The sequence below is a fragment of the Motacilla alba genome, chromosome 18, assembly GCF_015832195.1.
Source record: "Motacilla alba alba isolate MOTALB_02 chromosome 18, Motacilla_alba_V1.0_pri, whole genome shotgun sequence".
In the NCBI taxonomy this organism is placed as follows: domain Eukaryota; kingdom Metazoa; phylum Chordata; class Aves; order Passeriformes; family Motacillidae; genus Motacilla; species Motacilla alba.
In genome coordinates, this window is record NC_052033.1 from 11,768,034 (window position 1) to 11,787,066 (window position 19,033).

The 19,033-nt window shown below is 63.4% G+C and overlaps 3 protein-coding genes across 7 annotated transcripts; 2 read left to right on the forward strand and 1 right to left on the reverse strand.

The window, feature by feature from the left end:
* Positions 1-66: 66 nt before the first annotated feature.
* TMC6 (transmembrane channel like 6) lies at positions 67-6,048 on the forward strand. 3 transcript variants are annotated; one of them, XM_038157092.1, is made up of 20 exons: positions 67-231; positions 356-474; positions 764-895; positions 1,002-1,160; positions 1,271-1,376; positions 1,474-1,570; positions 1,660-1,914; positions 2,154-2,344; positions 2,425-2,563; positions 2,703-2,846; positions 3,034-3,209; positions 3,337-3,418; positions 3,730-3,827; positions 3,979-4,074; positions 4,221-4,296; positions 4,525-4,658; positions 5,005-5,181; positions 5,366-5,444; positions 5,581-5,659; positions 5,909-6,048. In XM_038157092.1, exons 1-19 carry the CDS (start codon positions 176-178, stop codon positions 5,650-5,652), a joined length of 2,388 nt encoding a protein of 795 aa, XP_038013020.1. In that variant the 5' UTR covers positions 67-175; the 3' UTR covers positions 5,653-5,659; positions 5,909-6,048. The 3 variants fall into 3 exon arrangements, with proteins under 3 accessions (XP_038013020.1, XP_038013018.1, XP_038013019.1); XM_038157090.1 differs by having other exon boundaries at positions 5,838-5,986; XM_038157091.1 differs by having other exon boundaries at positions 5,846-5,980.
* A 1,886-nt stretch (positions 6,049-7,934) lies between these two features.
* Positions 7,935-9,189, reverse strand: ARL16 (ADP ribosylation factor like GTPase 16). Its single transcript, XM_038157097.1, has 5 exons — positions 9,072-9,189; positions 8,896-8,951; positions 8,691-8,804; positions 8,408-8,523; positions 7,935-8,257 (listed from the first exon to the last, which is right to left on the reverse strand). Exons 1-5 carry the CDS (start codon positions 9,154-9,156, stop codon positions 8,086-8,088), a joined length of 543 nt encoding a protein of 180 aa, XP_038013025.1. The 5' UTR covers positions 9,157-9,189; the 3' UTR covers positions 7,935-8,085.
* HGS (hepatocyte growth factor-regulated tyrosine kinase substrate) lies at positions 9,184-18,314 on the forward strand. Of its 3 annotated transcripts, none has more exons than XM_038157087.1 (21): positions 9,184-9,306; positions 9,619-9,703; positions 10,078-10,153; positions 10,546-10,638; positions 12,431-12,554; positions 13,427-13,479; positions 13,907-13,975; positions 14,176-14,300; positions 14,534-14,612; positions 14,700-14,798; positions 15,006-15,101; positions 15,630-15,668; positions 15,752-15,895; positions 16,031-16,244; positions 16,384-16,556; positions 16,689-16,829; positions 16,907-17,078; positions 17,155-17,288; positions 17,529-17,645; positions 17,770-17,865; positions 17,948-18,314. In XM_038157087.1, the coding sequence occupies exons 1-21, from the start codon at positions 9,270-9,272 to the stop codon at positions 18,050-18,052; spliced, it is 2,271 nt and encodes a 756-aa protein (XP_038013015.1). In that variant the 5' UTR covers positions 9,184-9,269; the 3' UTR covers positions 18,053-18,314. The 3 variants fall into 3 exon arrangements, with proteins under 3 accessions (XP_038013015.1, XP_038013016.1, XP_038013014.1); XM_038157088.1 differs by having other exon boundaries at positions 16,034-16,244; XM_038157086.1 differs by having other exon boundaries at positions 15,752-16,244.
* Positions 18,315-19,033: the final 719 nt, after the last annotated feature.

A 19,033-nucleotide genomic window follows, 5' to 3' on the forward strand; every position in this document is an offset into this window, starting at 1 on the left:
CCCAGCTTAGTTAGCCCCGGGGGCTCCGCGCTCCCGGCTAACGGGAGCTAACGCCGGGGAGCCGCGGGAACCGGGGAGCCGCGGAACCGGAGAGCCGCGGAACCGGGGAGCCGCGGGAACCGGGGGCTGCTCACCGCGGCAGGGCCCGGGAAGGAGGCTCCGCTCGGCTCGCAGGATGTCCCAGCCGCCCTCCATCACCCTCCACGTCCCCGAGGGCACCGAGAGCGATGGGTGAGTGTGACCTCCCCCGCTGCCCTGCCGTGCCCTGCGACCCCCATCCCAGCTACGATGGGCTACGGCCTCGCGCCCTGCAGGCACCAGGTGTCCGTGCCACCATGTCCCCGTGTCCCTCCAGCCAGGAGCCCAGCCCGGACAACGAGAGAGCCCTGCACACCTCATTCCACCAGCTCATCCTGGAGCAGAGCAGCTTGATCGAGGCAGGCCTGGAGCTGGAGTTGCAGGAGAAGCCCAGAGGTAAAGCCCTGCAGCCTCAGCCAGGCAGGCTGGGGACAGTGTGTGTGCCCTCTGCTTGGGCCAGCTGTGTCACAATGCTGTGGCCAGAGCATTCGTAGGAGCCTGCTGATGCCTTGGCCAGTGCAGAGCAGGGCAGTCCAGGGGAGATCGGATCCTGGGGACACAGAACGCGTCCCTGGAGAAAGGGGTACTCTGGGAGGAGCACACACCTAGCCTCTGGGCTGGAGCAGAGCAGCAGGGACGCAGGGATGAGCCATGGCCTCTCTGCATCCTGCCTTCCCCCTCCCAGAGTCCCCAGCCTACCTGGCCGTTCCAGAAGCCTGTGCCATGGCCTGGCCAGAGCCTGGGCAAGGTGAGGAGCACCCCAGCCCCTCCTCTGCCTCCCTGCAGATCTTGGCCAGCATGCCCAGCCGCACCATCGGTAGGTGCCCCCCACTTTCCCACCCTTCCCCAGCTCCCGGAGCCCCTCGGAGCTCTGCCTGCCCCGCTCTCCTGGCCGCCCAGCCCCTGCTCTGCTCTGGCCACAGGCCGCAGCCTCGGGGCCGTCATCTCGCAGTACTGCAACCGCACGGCGCGGCTGCGGCGCCGCAGCGGCCGCCCGCCCCTGCAGCAGCTGTGCCGCGCGGCACGGCCCAGCCTGCGCCACTACGACCTGGAGACCGACCCCGCCAGGGCCACGCTGGAAGGTGAGGGTGCCCCAGGCTGTGAAAACTGCTGGCCACTGTCCCTGCGCTGGGCTAGGGACAGGCAGGCCGTGACCTGCGGGCCGTGTCCCACTGAGCCCCTTGTGCCCCAGAGAAGCGGTGCCTGCTGGTGAAGGAGCTGCTGAGCCTCTCGCCCAGCCAGTGCAGCCACATGCTGCTCACCATGCCCCTCAGCCTGGCGGAGAAACGCATCCTCCGGTAGGACCCCCTCCATCAGCGCCTGCTGGGCAGGGCTCCCACAGCTGGAGCTGTCCCAGGACCTGGGGACCCTCTGACCCCCCTCTCTTCTGGGCAGGCGGCAGCTGAGCGGGCGGAGGGGCCCAGTGAGGCAGCGTGCCCGTCGCTGGGCCCCCTTCTCGCCCTGTGGTTGGTCCAGGGTCTGCGTCGGCCTCGTAAGTCAGAGGCACAGGTCTGCACAGAGGCTGGGAGGGCTGCGGTGCAGGCTCCAGCCCCACTGCTCTCCCCATTCTCCTCTCCCCAGGGCTGCCGAGGTCTCTGGTACAGGCTGCTGTCCCTGCTCCGCGCGGCGCAGCCCGGGCACTATGCCCTCAAGCAGATCGGTGGCCGCTTTGGCTCCAGCGTCCTGTCCTACTTCCTCTTTCTCAAGACACTCCTTATGTTGAACTTCTTTTCATTCTTCATCCTCCTGACCTTCGTGGTGGTCCTGCAGGCCGTGTACCCCACTGCATCAGTCAGCCCCCAGCCCTTCACTGGCCTCGAGCTCCTCACAGGAGCGGTAAGCGTGTCCCAGGCACCCCGGCTGTGCCAGGCCTGGCGGGCAGCCCTGCTTTCCCTCTGTAATAATGCCCCAGTTCTTGCCCTTGCACAGCCTGGGCGCCAGGAGCACCGGTGCTGTGGGTGCCCGAGGTGGTGCTGCCCAGCCCAAGGCTCTGTCGCTGAGGCTGGTGCAGAGTGCCGGGCTAAGCTGCGAGCCCTGCCGAGGTCACCGCGGGCCCCTCGTGTGCTTTCCCCCAGGGCTACTTCACGCACTCGCTGCTCTACTACGGCTACTACAGCAACGTCACCCTGAACGACCCCTGCCCCTCCAGTCCTGGGGGCAGCGTGTGCCCCCTCCCAGCCCCCCTGCTCCCCTACAACTTGCCTCTGGCCTACCTGTTCAGTGTTGGGGTGTCCTTCCTTGTCACCTGCATCCTGCTGGTGTACAGGTGGGTCAGCGGTGCTGATGGCGCTGCCAGCCTTCCCCTTCAGCCCACCCCCGGCCCTGATGCCCTTCCCCTCGCTGCAGCGTGTCCCGCTCTTTTCGGGAGAGCGTGAAGAGCCCCACAGGGGACTTGGCCATCAAGGTCTTCTGTGCCTGGGACTTCAAGGTGATCCAGCGGCGCTCGGTGAAGCTGCAGTGCGAGAACATCTGCACCCAGCTGAAGGTGGAGCAGCTGGGCGATGCAAACCAGACCCCAGCCTTGCCAGTGCTTTGTCCGTCACTCTCTCTGCTGAGCTGCAGGGGGACAAAGCTTTGCTCCAGACCCAGAGCAGATCTGCAGCTCTGCTGCTGCTCTCTTGCAGGAGCTGCTGGCGGAGCGGCGCTCCCGCTCCCACTCCCAGAGCCTGGGGCACTGCCTCGTGATGCTGCTGGCCTGGGGGCTGGCCCTGGGCTCGGTGTTGGGCTGCGTGCTGGCTGTGCACTACTTCTCAGAGCACATGCACACGGTGAGTGCCGCCTCTCACCCGGGATCCCCTGCCCTGGGCTTGGAGGGACAGCGCTGGGGTACTGGGGAGAGAGGCAGGGACAGCCCCATGGCAGCTGTGCTCCTGGCCTGGGCACCTGCTGCTCTCCCCAAGGACACCACACCTGGCTGCCAGCAGCTGCGCGCTCAGCCCGGTGCCTGCTCGCCAGGTTCAGCAGGAGCAGCAAGCACAGGGCAGTGGCAGATGGCAGCAAGAAGCCGTTCTGCTGGTCCTGCCCCTTGTGGTGTCCCTCCTCAATGCCTTGATGCCCCACCTGTTCAACTTGCTGGCGGTGTGGGAGAAGCAGGACTCCCCAGTGGCACAGGTCTCCGTGGCAATCTTCAGGTGGGCTGGCTGGGGCTGTGGTGGAGGGAGCATTCTGCACCTGCACCTGTGGCAGGCAAGGGGGCTTTGGGGCCAGGCACCCCATCTGTGGGGCTCAGGGACTTCTGGCACTGCTCCTGCTCCCCAGGAACCTCATCCTGAAGGTGGTGATTCTCAGCCTGCTGTGCTACCACTGGCTCAGCCGGAGCGCTGTCTGCTCTACAGAGGAGGTCAGCACCACTGCCTCAGGGCCATGGAGGGCTGGGCTGGGCATGGGGTTGTGCAAGGAGCTGGTGGCATCTTCCCTATTAGATACCAGGAAGAAATTCTTCCCTGTGAGACTCTGGCATAGGTTCCCAGAGAAGCTGTGGGTGCTCCATCCCAGGAACTGTTAAAGGCCAGGCTGGGCAGGACTCAGAGCAGCCTGGTCTAGTGGAAGGGTGTCTCTGCCCATGGCAGGGCGGGGACAGAGATGAGCTTTAGGGATCCTCCCAGCCCAAACCAGTCTGTGATTCTATGCCACGCTTGATTGTCTCCCCAGTGCTGGGAGACGTGTGTGGGGCAGGACCTGTATCGCTTCGTGGTGATGGATTTCATATTCACCTTGCTGGATACGCTCTTCGGGGAGCTGATCTGGAGGTAACGTGCCCCAAGACATGTCCCCCCACCAGTGTGCCATCCCTGCATGGCCCCAGCTCTCTGGTGCACGCGGGCTCTGCTGCCATCAGAGGGGGAAGGCGGGGTGTGAATCCCCCCCAGACAGCGCGGAGCAGAGTTCATTTCCACCCAGGCTAATTCTGGAGAAGAGGCTGAAGACAAAGCAGAGGCCAGAGTTTGATATAGCCCGAAATGTGCTGGAGCTGATCTATGGGCAGACCCTGACCTGGTGAGATGTCTCTGCCTGGTGTGGCTCCTTCCTCTGCTGGCAAATGCCCTGCAGTCCCCAGGAGCCCTGTGGATGCTGCAGCTGTGCCCACCGGTGTGTCCCCTGGGGCTCAGACCCAGGCAAGCTCATCTTTCCCCTGCTCCCAGGCTGGGCGTTCTCTTTGCTCCGCTCCTGCCAGCTGTGCAGATGCTGAAGCTGCTGCTGTTGTTCTATATCAAAAAGGTGTGATTCCCCCCTGCCCTGCAGCTCGCCGTGGGGTGACGCTGTGCCCTGTCAGCCTCTGCTGCAGCAGTGGTGCCACAGGAGCCGCCTCGTCAGTGTGGGATGAGCGGGGCTCTCTGGGGACAGCACGTCCCCGAGCTCGCTCACTCCCAGTGGGCAGGAGGCAGGGGAGGGCAGGGACTGCTCTCAGCTCTTGGCAGCCCAGGGGACACTGCTCGCTGTCCACAGACCAGCCTGATGCGGAACTGCCAGTCCCCCAGCAAGCCCTGGCAGGCGTCACGCATGAGCACCGTGTTCATCACGCTGCTGTGCTTCCCCTCCTTCCTGGGCACAGCCGCTTTCCTCTCCTACACCATCTGGTCGTGAGTACCCACCAGGCCACGGCTCAGGGCGCAGCACCCCTGGCTGCCTGGAGAAGGAGGGCTTGGGGCCAGCATGGCCCCTGTCCCTGGCATCCCCAGCTGCAGGCGCTGAGGTGCTGCCCCAGGCAGGGGAGGCCTCCCTGCTGCTGGCCCGTGCTCACTTCTGCAGCTGTTCCTGGTGCAGGGGGCAGGGATGAGGACTCCCTTGTGCAGCCCTGGGGGTGCTGGGGCAGTGAGGCTGGGTCCCCGGAGGGCTGGAGATCTGAGACAGGCAGTGCCCTGCTCTGGGGCCAGCAGTTGCTGGGCTGCCCGTTGCTCTGGACGCCCTGTTGTTCTGTTTGCTCAGGAAGCAGCCATCAGAAACCTGCGGTCCCTTTCGAGGGCTGGAAACCATCTACAAGTCAGGGAAGATGTGGGTGCTGGTGCTGGAGAAGTCCAACCCCAACATCACCTGGTTTGCCTGGGTCTACCAGCACCTGCTGGAGAACACTTGCCTCCTGTTCTTCATGTCTACGGCCCTGATGTGAGTATGGACCCGAGCCCAAAGCTGAACCCTGGGCCCACTTTGAGGGTCCTCCTGTCACAGCCCTGAGCGGGGCTGGGAGCCAAGGTGTCACTCCAGAGCCCTGTGCCCCATCCCAGTGCCAGGAGCAGTGTCCCTCAGCTTCCTGCCTGGCTGCCACCATCCCACCCTGCTGTCATTACAGAGCTGTGATCTACTTCAACATCCAGGTGGTGAGAGGCCGCCAGAGGGTCATCTGCCTGCTCCAGGAGCAGATTGCCAACGTGAGCACTGCCCCTGCCCATCCCTGCTGCTCCACAGGCTGCTCCAGCCCCAGCACTGCCAGTGTGGGCTCCGGCCCCAGCAGTGCAGCCCCTCAGCCCCCCCGTGCTGCTCACTGCGCTGTCTGTGATGTTGCAGGAAGGGGAGGATAAGCGATTTCTCATGCAGAAGCTGCAGGCCGTTTACGAGCAGAGACACAGGCGTTCCTGAGTCCCAGGTGAGGCCAGCATGCAGGGCAGTGGGGAGGGGCTGCCAGGGCGCCGTGGATGCTCCTCTGCCTGTCCCGAGGGATGCACGGTGCTTGGTGCTGCTGAGGCCAGGCACGGGGACGAGGATGGAGGCAGGGCTGGGACAAGGACCCTGGATCTTAGGGACTCTGTCCTCTTGGTGTCGAGCTCCACAGGAAGGAATGGGATGGGATGGACTCTGCTTGCAGCTGGGACTGAATCTGTCCATCACAACACAGCGCTGGAAGCTGGGGGACCGCGGAGCGCTGGGGAAGATCCTCCTCTTGCCATGGCCAAGGACCCACTGGGACGTGTCCCTGGGAATGCTGCATGGCAGGGATGCAGGTGCTCCTGCTGCTGGGATGCAGTAGGTACAGGATCCCAGGGCACAGCTCCATGCAGGACTGCCTCACCTCACAGCCCTGCTCCGTGGGGGCTCACTACTGCAGAGAACAGCCCCTCAGCTCTCCCTCCTGCCAGTGTGCCCTGGGCTGTTCTCAGAATCCTCTGGGGACCTCGGAGCTTTCTCCACAAGCCCCTTCACCCTGCCTAGGGGCAGCAGGCATGGAGCCAGCTCCAGCCCAGTGCCTGGCTCACCAGGAGAGCAGCTGGCTGATTGCAGTCCCACTAACAAGGTCACTGGGCCAGCCCCAGCACCCCCTGCACTGGCTGGTGGGACAGGCTTGGAAGAATCACCGTGCTGCTGGGTGCTGGGCTGGGCAGGGACTCTGTGGGCTCAATTAAAGCGCTGCTGTGCAGGAGTGCTCCAGCTGGTGTGTGGACCTGTTGGGCTGGAAGCAGGCAGGGAGGGTTGGTGTGTGGACCTGCTGGGCTGGAAGCAGGCAGGGAGGGTTGGTGTGTCAGTGCTGGTGGTGGTGACTCAGCAGCAGTGTCAGGGTGTGCTCGGGCTCCTTGGCACAGCTGCTTTCCCACAGGGCTGCTGGGGCAGAGCCCAGCTCAGCCCACGCTGCTGGGGTGAAGGCCACTGCCACCCCCGCTGCTCTCGCCAGCACGGCGCAGTAGCTGCAGCACCAGGAGCCACTCCCCGACGTGTCGGGCTGTTGGCAGGCCCTGGGATGGAGCTGCCCGGTGCCACAGCGCTGACAGGCCCAGGGCAGGGCGTGTGTGGCGTGTGCCAGGCACGGGCAGCCACCAGTGCCCTGTGACTCGGCACCAGGGCTGCCACTGAGGCAGCTGCCTGCCCGGCTGGGCTGGGCTGGGCTGGGCACCAGCGAGGGCACAGGGCGGTGCCAGCACGGATGGACACTCTCAGTGGTGTGGGCGCAGGGCAGGCTCTCCACGCAGCCCCAGCTCTTGCTGGGGTGCATCAGGAAGAGCATTGCTGCAGGGGAGGTGATCCTGCCCCTCTGCTCAGCCCTGCTGAGGCTGCAGCTGGAGTGCTGGGTCCAGCTCTGGGCTCCTCAGGACAAGAGGGACAGGAGCTCCTGGAGCAGGTCCAGCAGAGGCTGCAGAGACGGTGAAGGGACTGAAGCACCTCTCTAATGAGGCACTGGGCCTCCTTGAGGAGAGACAGCTGACAGGGGACCTCAGCCTCTGTCAGCAGGGAGGTGTCAGGGGATGGGCCAGGCTCTGCTCCACGGTGCCCAGCAATGGGACAGGAAGCAACAGAAGCTGATGCACAGAAGTTCCACCTGAATATGACATTGATGCGTCCCCTCCAATATTCTGTGATACTCTATTAGAACCTCCCTGTGCCAGTGACAGCACGCTGGAACAGATTGCCCAGAGAGGGTGTGGCACCTTCCCCACTGGAGACAGTCCAGCACTGCCTGGATGCAATCCTGTGCCATGTCCTCTGGGGTGACCCCACTTGACCAGAGAGATTGGACCGATGACCCACAGATGACCCAGCTTGACCCACTGTGAAACTGCCTGAGCCCAGGTGAGGGCTGGAGAGCAGCTGTGTGCTGGCATTTGCTGCAGCTTGTGAGACATGCCCCTGAAGCAGCCCTGTCACTGGCCTTGCCCTAGCTCCTGACACCCACCCATGTCACCCAGTCCTTCCCCAGGGTCACCCCACTGTGCCTGGGCCGGCACGAGGCCCACACAGCCAGAGCCACTGGCAGGAGCCCCCCGTGCACTCAGTGCCAAAGCCAGGGCCCTTACCCAGCCCTGCTCAGCTCAGCCCCTGCAGGAACCCCTCCTGTGCCTGGAGCTGCCAGCACCATCTGGCCTCTGCGGCTTCTGCTTGTCCCTTCCCTGAAAGCCCAGGATTTCCCCCCGAGCACAAGGCAGCCGCCAGCCTGGACAGTGTGGTGGGAGTTTTACTGTGAAGTCCCACAGGATCCAGTCCATCAACAGCCCAAGGCACTGTCCCGGGCTCTGCTCCCAGTCCCAGGCGGGGCAGCGGCCCCCTTGCCACCTGCCAGGACGGTGCTGGGCTGCAGGGCCGGGCTCAGCAGGGCTCCCTGAGCGCGCTGCGAAGCCACTGCAGGACATCAGCCAGGCCGGTGCCGTCGCGGGCGCTGGTCTCCAGCATGGTGATGGGCTGCGTGGCACAGGACACGATGTCCTGCATGCGGAACAGCGACTTCATCTCCACCAGCGACATGTAGCAGGGCAGGTCGCTGCAATGGGGAGACGGGAGCTCCAGCATCAGCCAAGCACGGCGGCTGCCCTGCCCGGGCCGGCCCCGGCTCGGGGGTCTCCAGGCAGGGAACCACAGCAAAGCACAGCCGCTGCTCCCCGGCACCCCTGCCCTCGGGTGACCTCCTCACATCTTGTTGAAGAGCACCAGGACGGGCACAGAGGCGAGCGGCGCTGCGGAGAGGACGGAGAGCAGCTGGATGCAGGACGAGGAGACCTGGCTGGGGTTGGAGGCATCCACCACGAACTGCAGGGAAGAAGGGAGAGCAGGGTGCGGGTGTGCCGGGAGCAGCCCCGGGCCGGAGCAGGGCACGGAGGAGGGAAATCCCAGCACAGGGCGAAGCCGGGGGGACCGACGGACCCCCGCCCCGAAAGCGCCTCGGGAGCGCGGCCCCGGCTCCCGGCGCTGCTCACCAGGAGAGCGCTGCACTCGCTGTAGTAGCTGGGCCAGATGGGGCCCATGCAGCCGCCCAGCTCCCGCACGGTCACCCTCCGCGGCAGCCGCAGGTCCGTCAGGTTGGTGCCCACCTGCGGGACGGGCACCGGCACCGGCACCGGGGGCTGCGGCCGTGCCCCGCGCCCGCCCCGGCGCCGCTCGGCCCCGCCGGGCCGCACCTACCGTGGGCAGCGTGGCCGGGGGCTCGCCCAGCTCCGCGGGCTCCTCGGCGCTCAGCTGTGCCTCGCGTTAAGGACACGGCGGCTCCGGGAGCGGCTCCGCCCGGCCCCCGCCCGCCCCGCCGGCCCGGCCCGTCCCTCCCGCCTCCCCGGTGCCCCGTGCCCCGTGCCCGCGGATATGGCGCAGCCGCCGCACCAGCAGGCTCTTGCCGCCGCCCGCCGCCCCCAGCAGCAGGAAGGTGGGCGGGGAGCGGCCCGCGGCCATGGCGGAGCCGCCCCGCGGAAGCGGCGCCGCCCCGGGGCGGCGGAAGCGGAAGGGCCGCGGCGGCGGGCGGAGCGGAGCGAGCGGAGCGGGCCGGGCCGGGCCGGGCGGACACCATGGGGCGCGGCGGCGGCACCTTCGAGCGGCTCCTCGGTAGCGGCGCGGCTGCCTCGGCGGGCGGGCGGGAAGCGGGCCGGGCTCCGCGGCGCTCGGCCCGGCAGCGGGCGGGCCCCGCGCACGGCACGGCCGCGCCGGCTCGGGTGGCGGTGCCGCGGCCCGGTGCCGCGGGAGGGGCGGAGGGCACCGGCGCCGGGGGTGTCTGCAGCGGGAGGGTCGGCGCTTTTCGGGTTTGTCGCCGGGCCGCGGGCGGCGCCGCGCCCGGAGCGCTCCCCGGGGCCGGCGGCGGCGGAGCGGAGCCGCGGCGGCAGCGCTGCTCACCGCGGCCCCGGCGCTTGTTCGCTGCAGATAAGGCCACGAGCCAGCTCCTGCTGGAGACAGACTGGGAATCCATCCTGCAGATCTGCGACATGATCCGTCAGGGCGACACGCAGTGAGTGCCGCTGGGCTTCGGGCGTGCTGCGGGCTCTGCTGTCTGCGGGGGAAGGAGACCCTTCCAGGCTCTCTGTGACACGCATCTCCTTACACCCTTCCGCAAGAGCGTCAGAGGGGCTGTACAGCACACCCTGATGTGCTGGCGTGCTTCCCAGAGCCTGGGAGCTGCAGATTACCCCTGGCCTGAAATCCTTAGGGGAACTCGAGCTTGAGTGTGCTTATTCCTTCCCAGTTTCACTCAGTGAATCGCGTGCCCCTGAGCTGGCTGTGGCCCTCGTGTCATGGTGGGGGTTGGTGGGTTGTCAGCAGCAGGTGGGATCTCCCCTCAGATTCTTGATCTCCTGAGAACACGTCCCCTGTTCCCCTACCCAGGGCGAAATACGCCGTCAACGCCATCAAGAAGAAGGTGAATGACAAGAATCCCCACGTGGCCCTGTACGCGCTGGAGGTAACAGCACCTGGCTGGGAGCAAGCAGGGGCTTCCCACTACCTGCCTGCAGGCTGCACAGCTCCTGCAGCCCAGCGTGGGGCCAGCCTCTTCCTGACTCTGGCACGGAGGTTTTGGGGTGATCGTGTTTTAGTTCCATCCTGGTTTTGGAAGAGGCAAAGCTGAGACTTGGGCTGCTCTCCCCGGGTTGGTTTGCACAGAGCAGAAGGCCCCCAGCCCCCCAGGGAGGTGAAGGACAGCTGGCTCCCAGTGCAGGGAGCGGATTGGCATGGCCCCAGCACACCTCACTGCTTAAATACTGCCCCGTGTTCAGCCTGCAGTGTGTGCTGGGACCCCCACAAGTTGCAGGGGAGGCAGGAAGCTGTGGGCTGATGTTGTCTTGGCCCTTGCAGGTCATGGAGTCGGTGGTTAAAAACTGTGGCCAAACAGTCCACGACGAGGTGGCCAATAAACAGACCATGGAGGAGCTGAAGGAAATACTCAAGGTAAATAGATTTATTTTACTGTCATTTTTTTTTCCCTGTGGAAAAGCAGCAGCAGCAGGAAGAAGCGTATGTGCCCTTTCTTGTGTCCTCTTTGGGTAAGGAGCAGAAGGGAAACTGAAAAGGCACTTCAGAAAAGAGCAGATCGTCGTGTGGTGTGAAAGGGTGAGTGTAGGCAGTGAAGGAGGACTTCTGGGAAGAGGAGATGTGGTGGAGCAGAAGTTTGTCTGCGCTGTGAAATGGCAGGAATGTGCTGTGGGGGCCTGGGCCATTCCATGGAAAATGCTCCTGGATGCAACGCTTGGGTTGGGACAGCAAAGGGAAACAGATGATGGCCTGGCACCTGTACCAGGAACCTGAGCAGTAGCAGGGTGAATTCCCTCTCATGGAGCAGTGTGAGACACACAGGCAGGTAAAGCAGCAAAGGAAAAACCAGCTGGAGCTGCCTCTGTGTCACGGCCGTGTCGGTGGCGTGTGAGTTGTTCAGGAGCGCTGCAGGATGTGACCATGGCTGCTGGCTCTGACAAGCTGTTGTTACAAGCTGTCACCAGTCTGATGCCTGCTGGAGCTTCATGTGTCCTTGGACTGGAGAATTCCAGTAGTGCAGTGGAAATGAGAACTCCTGTCTCCAGCTCCCAGCTCACAACAGCAATGCCCAGGCAAGAGCTCATTAGTGTCGTGCTTCTGTCTTCCACCAGAAGTAAACAAACAGGTGACCCAGATCCTTGGAGGACGAGCTCTGTGAGTCCTGTCACCCTGCACATCGAGCAGGGTGTCTCTCCTGTCGCCCTCCTGTTGGGGCTGACTCAGTCTTCCTGCAGGATCTCCTCCTGAGGCAGGAACTCTGCCGTAGCGTGACCGCCAGGTGTGGTAGCACAGCCACTCCAAGGGCTGAGGAGATCGAACCAGATCCAGGGATTTTTTGGTTCTCTCAGTCCTTGCTGGCCTCAGGAGTTTCACAGCTGCCCCATTCTCCTCCCACACTTGGAACTTTGCTGCTTGTGAACACCCGATGCTGGCAAAACAGTCCAAGCTCTGATGAGGTTCAGGGCTGTGACATGTATGGAATGCAGGATTTTGCCAAATGCTCTAGAAGTTGGAGCTCTAGGAATTGTCAGTAAGTGATGCTGTGCGGGCCGAGGTCTTGGCTAAAATCAGAGCTTGATAGTGCTGCTGTGCTTCCTGGGGATTTCTGGAACAGCCAGTCATGTGGATGTGATCACTTGGGCAGCTGATGACGCCTCTGAGGCTGGCTGAGGTCAGAACAGGCTTGCCAACTTTTCTCCAGTTCCCTGAAGTGTGATGCAGCTGCCCTGCCTCCAAAGGGCAGCTGTCCCAGCTGTCCTCACTTTGTCACATCCTGAGATGGCTCTGAGCACTCCTGGGGTGGAGGTGCTGGCGCCCTGCAGGCACCCCCAGCCCTGTCAGGGGCAGGCAGGGTGGGCTCTGCTGTCCCGGGCAGCTGGGGCTCCCGCCCCGTTCTGAGGGTGGCTCTGGTGAGGGGCTGGATGGAGCTGCTGGGCACTCACTCTCAGCATCAAGGCCACCAGCTGGTCAGAGCTGCTCGAAGGACGTTGTGGTGTTTGTGCTGGAGGGGCACTGGGGCAGCTGAGGGGGGCTGTTTGTGCTGTGCATTGTCCTTGCTGCAGGTTTCTGCCAGCTCTCACCTCTCCTGAGTACTCCAAAGTCTCTCTTTCCCGAGGGGTGTTTCTGGCTTCTCTTTGGGGGCTTCACACCATCCTTTGGGTTTCAGGGCCATTATCTCAGATGTTTTTCCTCCTCCCTTCCTGTGCAGAGGCAAGTGGAGACGAGTGTCCGCAGTAAGATCCTGTACCTCATCCAGGCCTGGGCTCACGCCTTCCGCAACGAGCCCAAGTACAAGGTGGTGCAGGACACCTACCAGATCATGAAGGTGGAAGGTGAGGACTGTGGCCACGGGTCAGGGGACACCCGGTGAAGCAGCTCTGCTCTGCAGGAGCCTTGGCAGTTCAGTGCCTGGTGTGAGCAAAATCTGGGCGTGCAGCACGGAGCTCTCTTTGGTTCCCAATGCCCAGTGAACCCTTCAGGGTCACTCAGTCCTGCTGCAGGCATGGGACAGTCCGGTGGTCCCAGGACCAGGGCAGCCTTGCTCTAGGCCTCCAGCCCAGCCTTCAGGGCTGGCAGGGAGACCTGAAAAGCAGGAACTTCAACTGTTCTCGGGGAGACTGGCAGCAAGTCATCGTGTCCTGTGGGAGGGATTTGCTGTGGGGCAGTTCCTTCCTCACAGGCTTTTCTGGCTGCTCCCAGGATGGGTTCACGGTCCCGCCTGCTGACACAGTGTTGGTGTGACATTTTCCCTTCTGCCCCAGGACAGCAGTGTCTGCTTCTGGGGCACGGACACGCTGCTGCCTCTGCTTCCTTCTGTGTGCCAGAAACTCTGCAGGCAGTGGCACAAGCTGGGAGGGTCAGTCCAGAAGCCTGAGCTGGTGTTGCCAAGCTCTGGATGGGCTTGAAGGGCTGAAACTCACAGCCCTGCTTGCCCATCCAGTGGGCTTTTTGTCCCCCTCAGTTCAAAGTACTGAGAAATAATAAGGCTTATCCAGAGGCCTGTGATGTCCCTTGTGGGCGTGTAAGGGAAACAATTGGGGATTGTCCTCAGACCATGGCTGAGGGGAGCCTGCTTCTGCTGTGTCAGAGGGAGGTGTTGGTCAAGACAAGAGGTGGTGCTGAGCTGGCAGGCCCATGGCCTCCCTGTGCCAGAGGATTCCTGTCACAACAGGGCTCCCTTTTCTCTCCGTTTCTCCTCCTGCAGGGCACGTCTTCCCGGAGTTCAAGGAGAGTGACGCCATGTTCGCAGCAGAGAGGGTGAGCTCAGTGGGGGGGGAGCAGCTGGTGCTGTGGGACAGACCTGCTTTCCCATCCCCTTCTGCCAAACCTGCAGGAGGTCTCACATTCCTCCATTTTGTGTGGATTGGAGACCTTGCTGGGAGAACCGGCCAGGGCAGGGAGTCAGGCCCATCATTCCTCCTGCTCACTGGCCTTGCAGCAGCTTGGCAGGCTGGACGTGGCAGCAGGGCGTTGCTGCAGTGTTGCTGTGCACAGTTTCCTAGTAAATCTTGTACTGACTGGGATCACAAAAGGAGATAACTGGGGGTTAACATTTCCCACTGAGCTGCAGATGCCCCCGGTCTCCCCCACGAGACATGAGAGCCCTGCTAGCCATCAGGGCTCCTGAAAGGGCTGCTGCTGACACACTCCTCCCTCCTAACTGCATTTCCCTTGACCCCTGCAGGCTCCAGACTGGGTGGATGCCGAGGAGTGCCACAGGTGCCGGGTGCAGTTCGGCGTTGTGACGCGCAAGGTGGGTGCTGCTGCTGCCCTGGGCTCCCTGCTCCGCGCAGCCCTTGGGACTTGCAGGACTCCCTGCAGGACCTGCTGTGTGGAGGGTGCTGGGGACAGCCGTGTTTCCTGGCTGCTGGCAGGGGAATGAGTGTCTGAGTGGTGTTGGCTAAAGGAGAAGGAATGTCTTGCCACCACGCTCACGTCTCCTGTCCTTCACAGCACCACTGCCGGGCCTGCGGGCAGATCTTCTGTGGAAAATGCTCCTCCAAGTATTCCACCATCCCCAAGTTTGGGATTGAGAAGGAAGTGAGAGTCTGTGAGCCCTGCTATGAGCATCTCAACAAGTCAGTACCCTTCGTGGTGGGTTTCTTTGCCTGTGACAGCTGGGACCTTGAGGGGGGAGGCGTGGTGTGGAACTAGCTCCCTGCAGAGCACAGCGAGGGCTTCCCAGGCTGTGCAGGCTGAACTGGGCCCTCTTCCTTCCTGGGAGTGGGGTTAGCTGCTGGGGCATGGTGCAGAGCTGGGCTCTGGTGCAGAGGAGGGAGCATTCAGTCCATACTGTCACTTGTCACTACAGGAAAACTGAGGGTAAAGCTGCTGCCACCTCTGAACTGCCCCCTGAGTACCTGACCAGCCCCCTCTCTCAGCAGTCCCAGGTGAGCAGCTGCCCCATAGGTGATCTGGTGATCCCGACCTGTTTGTTGATCCCGTTACTGACCACCTCCTTACCTTTCCACTTCCAGCTGCCTCCAAAGCGCGATGAGACAGCTCTGCAAGAGGAGGAGGAGCTCCAGCTGGCTATTGCCTTGTCTCAGTCAGAGGCTGAGGAGAAGGAGAGAATGGTTTGTTTGCTGCTGGGGCCTGGGAGGGGTTGTTGCTCTTCAGCCCAGCTGTGCTGGGCCATAACAGATCTCTGGACGTGTCCTGGTGTGAGCAGGGCTCAAAGCCTGTGGAATGAGAGGGTGAAAGCAGAGCCAGGCACAGGCTGTGTTGTGGTTGATTTTGAGAAACCTGGACTCTCTCTGAGTTGGCAATTTTCTCTTTTGCAGAGGCAGAAAACAACCTACTCCATGTACCCCAAGGCTGAGCCCACTCCTGTCACGTCCTCGGCTCCCCCCGTCAGCACACTCTACTCCCCGCCTGTGGTACGTCCGTGGCAGCTCCTGCCCGTGGAGTGGCTGGACACTGCCCACGTCCTGAGCTCCTGCCCGTGGAGTGGCTGGGCACTGGCCACGTCCTGAGCTCCTGCCTGTGGAGTGGCTGGACACTGCCCACGTCCTGAGCTCCTGCCCGTGGAGTGGCTGGACACTGCCCACGTCCTGAGCTCCTGCCCGTGGAGTGGCTGGACACTGCCCACGTCCTGAGCTCCTGCCCGTGGAGTGGCTGGACACTGCCCACGTCCTGAGCCCGAGTCTGCCCCAGTTGTGTCCAATTTAATCCCCATACTGGGGGAAAATATTTGTCCCGTTCAACCCCTTGCTCGTTCACTGTGTTTTGAGCAAGAAGGTGTGTTCTGAGCCAGGACTTAGGTGCCTCCACTGCCTTCCATGCTGTGTCCCCTTTGAGGCTCAGCACTGGTGGTCACACGTGGCCAGCTCCAAGCTGAACACCTGTGTGGGGCCTGGGGATCTCTGGTTTTGCTGAACTGCATTTCTCCATTTGTCTCTTTCCAGAATTCCTCTGCTCCCTTGGCCGAGGACATTGACCCAGAGGTAAGGATCCTGGCGCTGCTGGTCTGCAGCACAGGCCTGCTCCTGCGAGGCAGCGATGCTCACCTTCCTTCTCTTCCTGGCAGCTGGCTCGGTACCTGAACCGCAACTACTGGGAGAAGAAGCAGGAGGAGGTTCGCAAGAGCCCCACGCCGTCAGCGCCCCTGTCCCTGACGGAGCCAGCTGTGCAGCCCGGGGAAGCCCACCCTGCCCCTCTCGGCGTGGTTGAGGTAAGAGGGGGCCTGGGCCTGGGTCTGGCACCCACCGGGGGGCAAGGAGCACCCGACTTTGGGCTCTGCAGGCTGGCTGCTGGCTCTTGGCACGGGGAGGTCACAGCTGACTGGCTGCCCCATCCTTCCTTCCAGCAGCAGTACCAAAACGGTGAGTCCGAGGAGAACCACGAGCAGTTCCTGAAGGCGCTGCAGAACGCGGTCACCACGTTCGTCAACCGCATGAAGAGCAACCACATGCGAGGCCGCAGCATCACCAACGACTCCGCCGTGTTGTCCCTCTTCCAGTCCATCAACAACATGCACCCGCAGCTGCTGGAGCTGCTCAACCAGCTGGACGAGCGCAGGCGTGCGTGGGAGCCGGGGGAGCCGCTGGCCGGGCTCAGCACTCCGTGGCGCAGTCTCCCTGGAGAGAGGCTGCTGTGCGGTGCAGGGGCAGGCCCGGCGCTGTGTCCCCCTGTTCCTGAGGCTGTCCCTTCCCTCCCCAGTGTACTACGAGGGCCTGCAGGACAAGCTGGCGCAGATCCGGGACGCGCGCGGGGCTCTGAACGCGCTGCGGGAGGAGCACCAGGAGAAGCTGCGCCGCGCGGCCGAGGAGGCAGAGCGGCAGCGCCAGATCCAGCTGGCGCAGAAGCTGGAGATCATGAGGCAGAAGAAGCAGGTGAGGCAGGGCAGCGTGCCCGGGGCATGGCAGGCCTGCCCGCTCTGTGGCCCGGCCCGGGCGGGGATGGCCGCGCTGCTGGGAGGGGTGTGTGCTCTGTGGCTCCCAGCCAGCACTGCCCTGCTCCCGCAGGAGTACCTGGAGATGCAGCGACAGCTGGCCATCCAGCGGCTGCAGGAGCAGGAGAAGGAGAGGCAGCTGCGCCTGGAGCAGCAGAAGCAGACCATCCAGATGAGGGCCCAGATGCCAGCTTTCTCGCTGCCTTATGCTCAGGTACGGCTGCTGGGCTCGGCTCCCCCTGCCACGCTCCAGGGACTGCGGCTTTAAGCTGGCTTTCCTTCTCCCGCCAGCTCCAGGCCGTGCCCGCAGCCAGTGGGGTGATCTACCAGCCCTCTGGGCCCACCAGCTTCCCTGGCACGTTCAGCCCAGCTGGCTCCGTGGAGGGCTCTCCCATGCACGGCGTGTACATGAACCAGGCTGCCCAGGGCGCAGCGGGGCCCTACGCCGCCATGCCTGCCGCTGGTACGTGGGCAGCCTGGCCTCGGGGGGTAGGGGGGAGCCCGAGGCGGCTGCTCCATCCTCTGCTCTCTCCACACAGATCCCAGCATGGTCAATGCCTACATGTACCAGCCGGGCGCCAGCGGTGGGCAGGGGCCTCAGCAGGGGCCCGCAGTGCCCACCACCACCCCTGCATATTCCTCCTACCAGCCCACACCCACGCAGGGCTACCAGGCAAGTGAGGCAGCGAGCCTGCAGCCAGCGGGGACGAGGGCTGGGGTTCTGTGGGGCTGGGCAACCCAAACTCAGCAATGAGCTCTCTGAGCAGGAGGGAGGATGGGCTGGTTGGTTCCAGATCTGCTGCTCCTGCTGTGGAAGCGGGCTGGAGTTAGATCCAGTTCTGGGCTCAAGGGCCTTGTCTGGAGAAGTGAGCCATTGCTGTCTGCGCCACCTCTCAGCAGCCTCTCCCCACAGACTGCAGCCTCACAGTCGCAGAGCATCCCCGCCATCTCGCAGGCGCCGCAGTCGGGCACCATGGGCTACATGGGCAGCCAGTCTGTCTCCATGGGCTACCAGCCCTACGGCATGCAGGTGAGCGCTCCCTGCTTGGCCGTGGGAGCAGGGCACGGCTGGGCTCCAGCCCGTGGAGCCGTCCTGGGGCCTGTGGGTGCTGCGTGTACCCCAGCCCCTGTGACGCCAGCCCTCGTTCCCGCAGGGTCTGATGTCTGCCCTGCCCGGCCAGGACACGGCTCTGAGCAGCCTGCCAGCCCAGCAGTCCTACCTGCCCGGGCAGCAGCCCCTCTACCAACAGGTGAGTGCCACCGGCGCGGGGGCCCAGCGGGGCCGTCTGCTGACGACGGCAGGCGCTCACGCCGCCGTTTGCTCTGCTGCAGGTGGCCCCGGCCGGGGGGCCCCCCCAGCAGCAGCCCCCCGCAGCGGCAGCCCCCGGGCAGCAGCCGCCGGGCAGCGGCGAGGCCCAGCTCATCTCCTTTGACTGACGCTCCACGGGGACCCGCCTAACACTACTCCTCCTCCGGAATCACTCTGTGCTGCGACTGCTCGTGCTGCCCCGTGTCCCGGGGCCGTGGGGACCAAGGGCCGGGGGCAGCAGCCCGGCTCTCCCTCCCTCCCTGCCTCCCTGCCTGCCCCGTCCCGGGGCCGGCGCTGCCCCGTCCCTGCTCCCGCAGCCCGGGCCCGTCCCCGTCCCGCGGGACCGAGCGCTACCGGTGACAATAAAGTGTTGGAACGAAGCGAAGCGAACCACAGCCTCCTGTGCTGGGCAGCACGGGCAGCCTGGGGAGCGGCGGGGTTCTCAGGGCAGCCAGGACCAGGGGGAGGAGGAGGAGAAATCTTGACTCCGTGTTTCAGAAGGCTGGTTTATTATATTGTGATATATTAAAAAAAACACACTATACTAAAAGAACAGAGAGAAAACTGCATCAGAAAGCGAGACAGGAATAGAAAGGAATGTGTAACAAAGGCTTGTGACTCCCAGAGTCTGAGCCAGCTGCCTCCTTGATGGGTTATTGAGTAGAAATATCCAACAAGGACCAATCAAGGATGCACCTGTTGCATTCCACAGCAGCAAATAGTAATTTGTTTACATTTGTTCCTCAGGCCCTCTCGGCTTCTCAGGAGAAGAAAATCCTGACAAAAGGATTTTCATAAAATATCATAGCTACAGAACGGGGCGAGTGTTTGCCCAGGGCTGGCCGCAGCCCCGGGCAGAGCCCGGCACGCTTCACCCGCAGCCTGGCCTGCTGCAGCTCAAACCCAGCTTTAGCCGCTGAAACTTCCTCCCTACAGTGTCTAGAATGTTTCTATGCTGTCGGTACATAGTCCTAAGTTATTCAGCTTTATGGAGCATTAGAATGTGCTACTGCAATTAGTGAAAGTCAAAAAGGTAAAATGACAATGTTCTTTCAGACTTATTTTTGTTTCTTTTGATTTGCATTCATCGTGCTTCAATGTTACTGTTA

Bases quoted from the DNA above. Each gene is read 5' to 3' on its own strand.
- ARL16 (XM_038157097.1), bottom strand. From the start codon at position 9,156: ATGGCCGCGGGCCGCTCCCCGCCCACCTTCCTGCTGCTGGGGGCGGCG. The intron at 8,805-8,895 runs GTAGGTGCGGCC...CCCGTCCCGCAG, and splicing joins CCCCGGCCACGCTGCCCACG to GTGGGCACCAACCTGACGGA. The intron at 8,258-8,407 runs GTGAGGAGGTCA...TCCCCATTGCAG, and splicing joins CTGGTGCTCTTCAACAAGAT to CGACCTGCCCTGCTACATGT.
- HGS (XM_038157086.1), top strand. From the start codon at position 9,270: ATGGGGCGCGGCGGCGGCACCTTCGAGCGGCTCCTCG. The intron at 10,154-10,545 runs GTAACAGCACCT...TGGCCCTTGCAG, and splicing joins TGGCCCTGTACGCGCTGGAG to GTCATGGAGTCGGTGGTTAA. The intron at 13,480-13,906 runs GTGAGCTCAGTG...TGACCCCTGCAG, and splicing joins CCATGTTCGCAGCAGAGAGG to GCTCCAGACTGGGTGGATGC.
- TMC6 (XM_038157092.1), top strand. From the start codon at position 176: ATGTCCCAGCCGCCCTCCATCACCCTCCACGTCCCCGAGGGCACCGAG. The intron at 896-1,001 runs GTAGGTGCCCCC...CTCTGGCCACAG, and splicing joins CATGCCCAGCCGCACCATCG to GCCGCAGCCTCGGGGCCGTC. The intron at 2,345-2,424 runs GTGGGTCAGCGG...CCCTCGCTGCAG, and splicing joins TGCATCCTGCTGGTGTACAG to CGTGTCCCGCTCTTTTCGGG.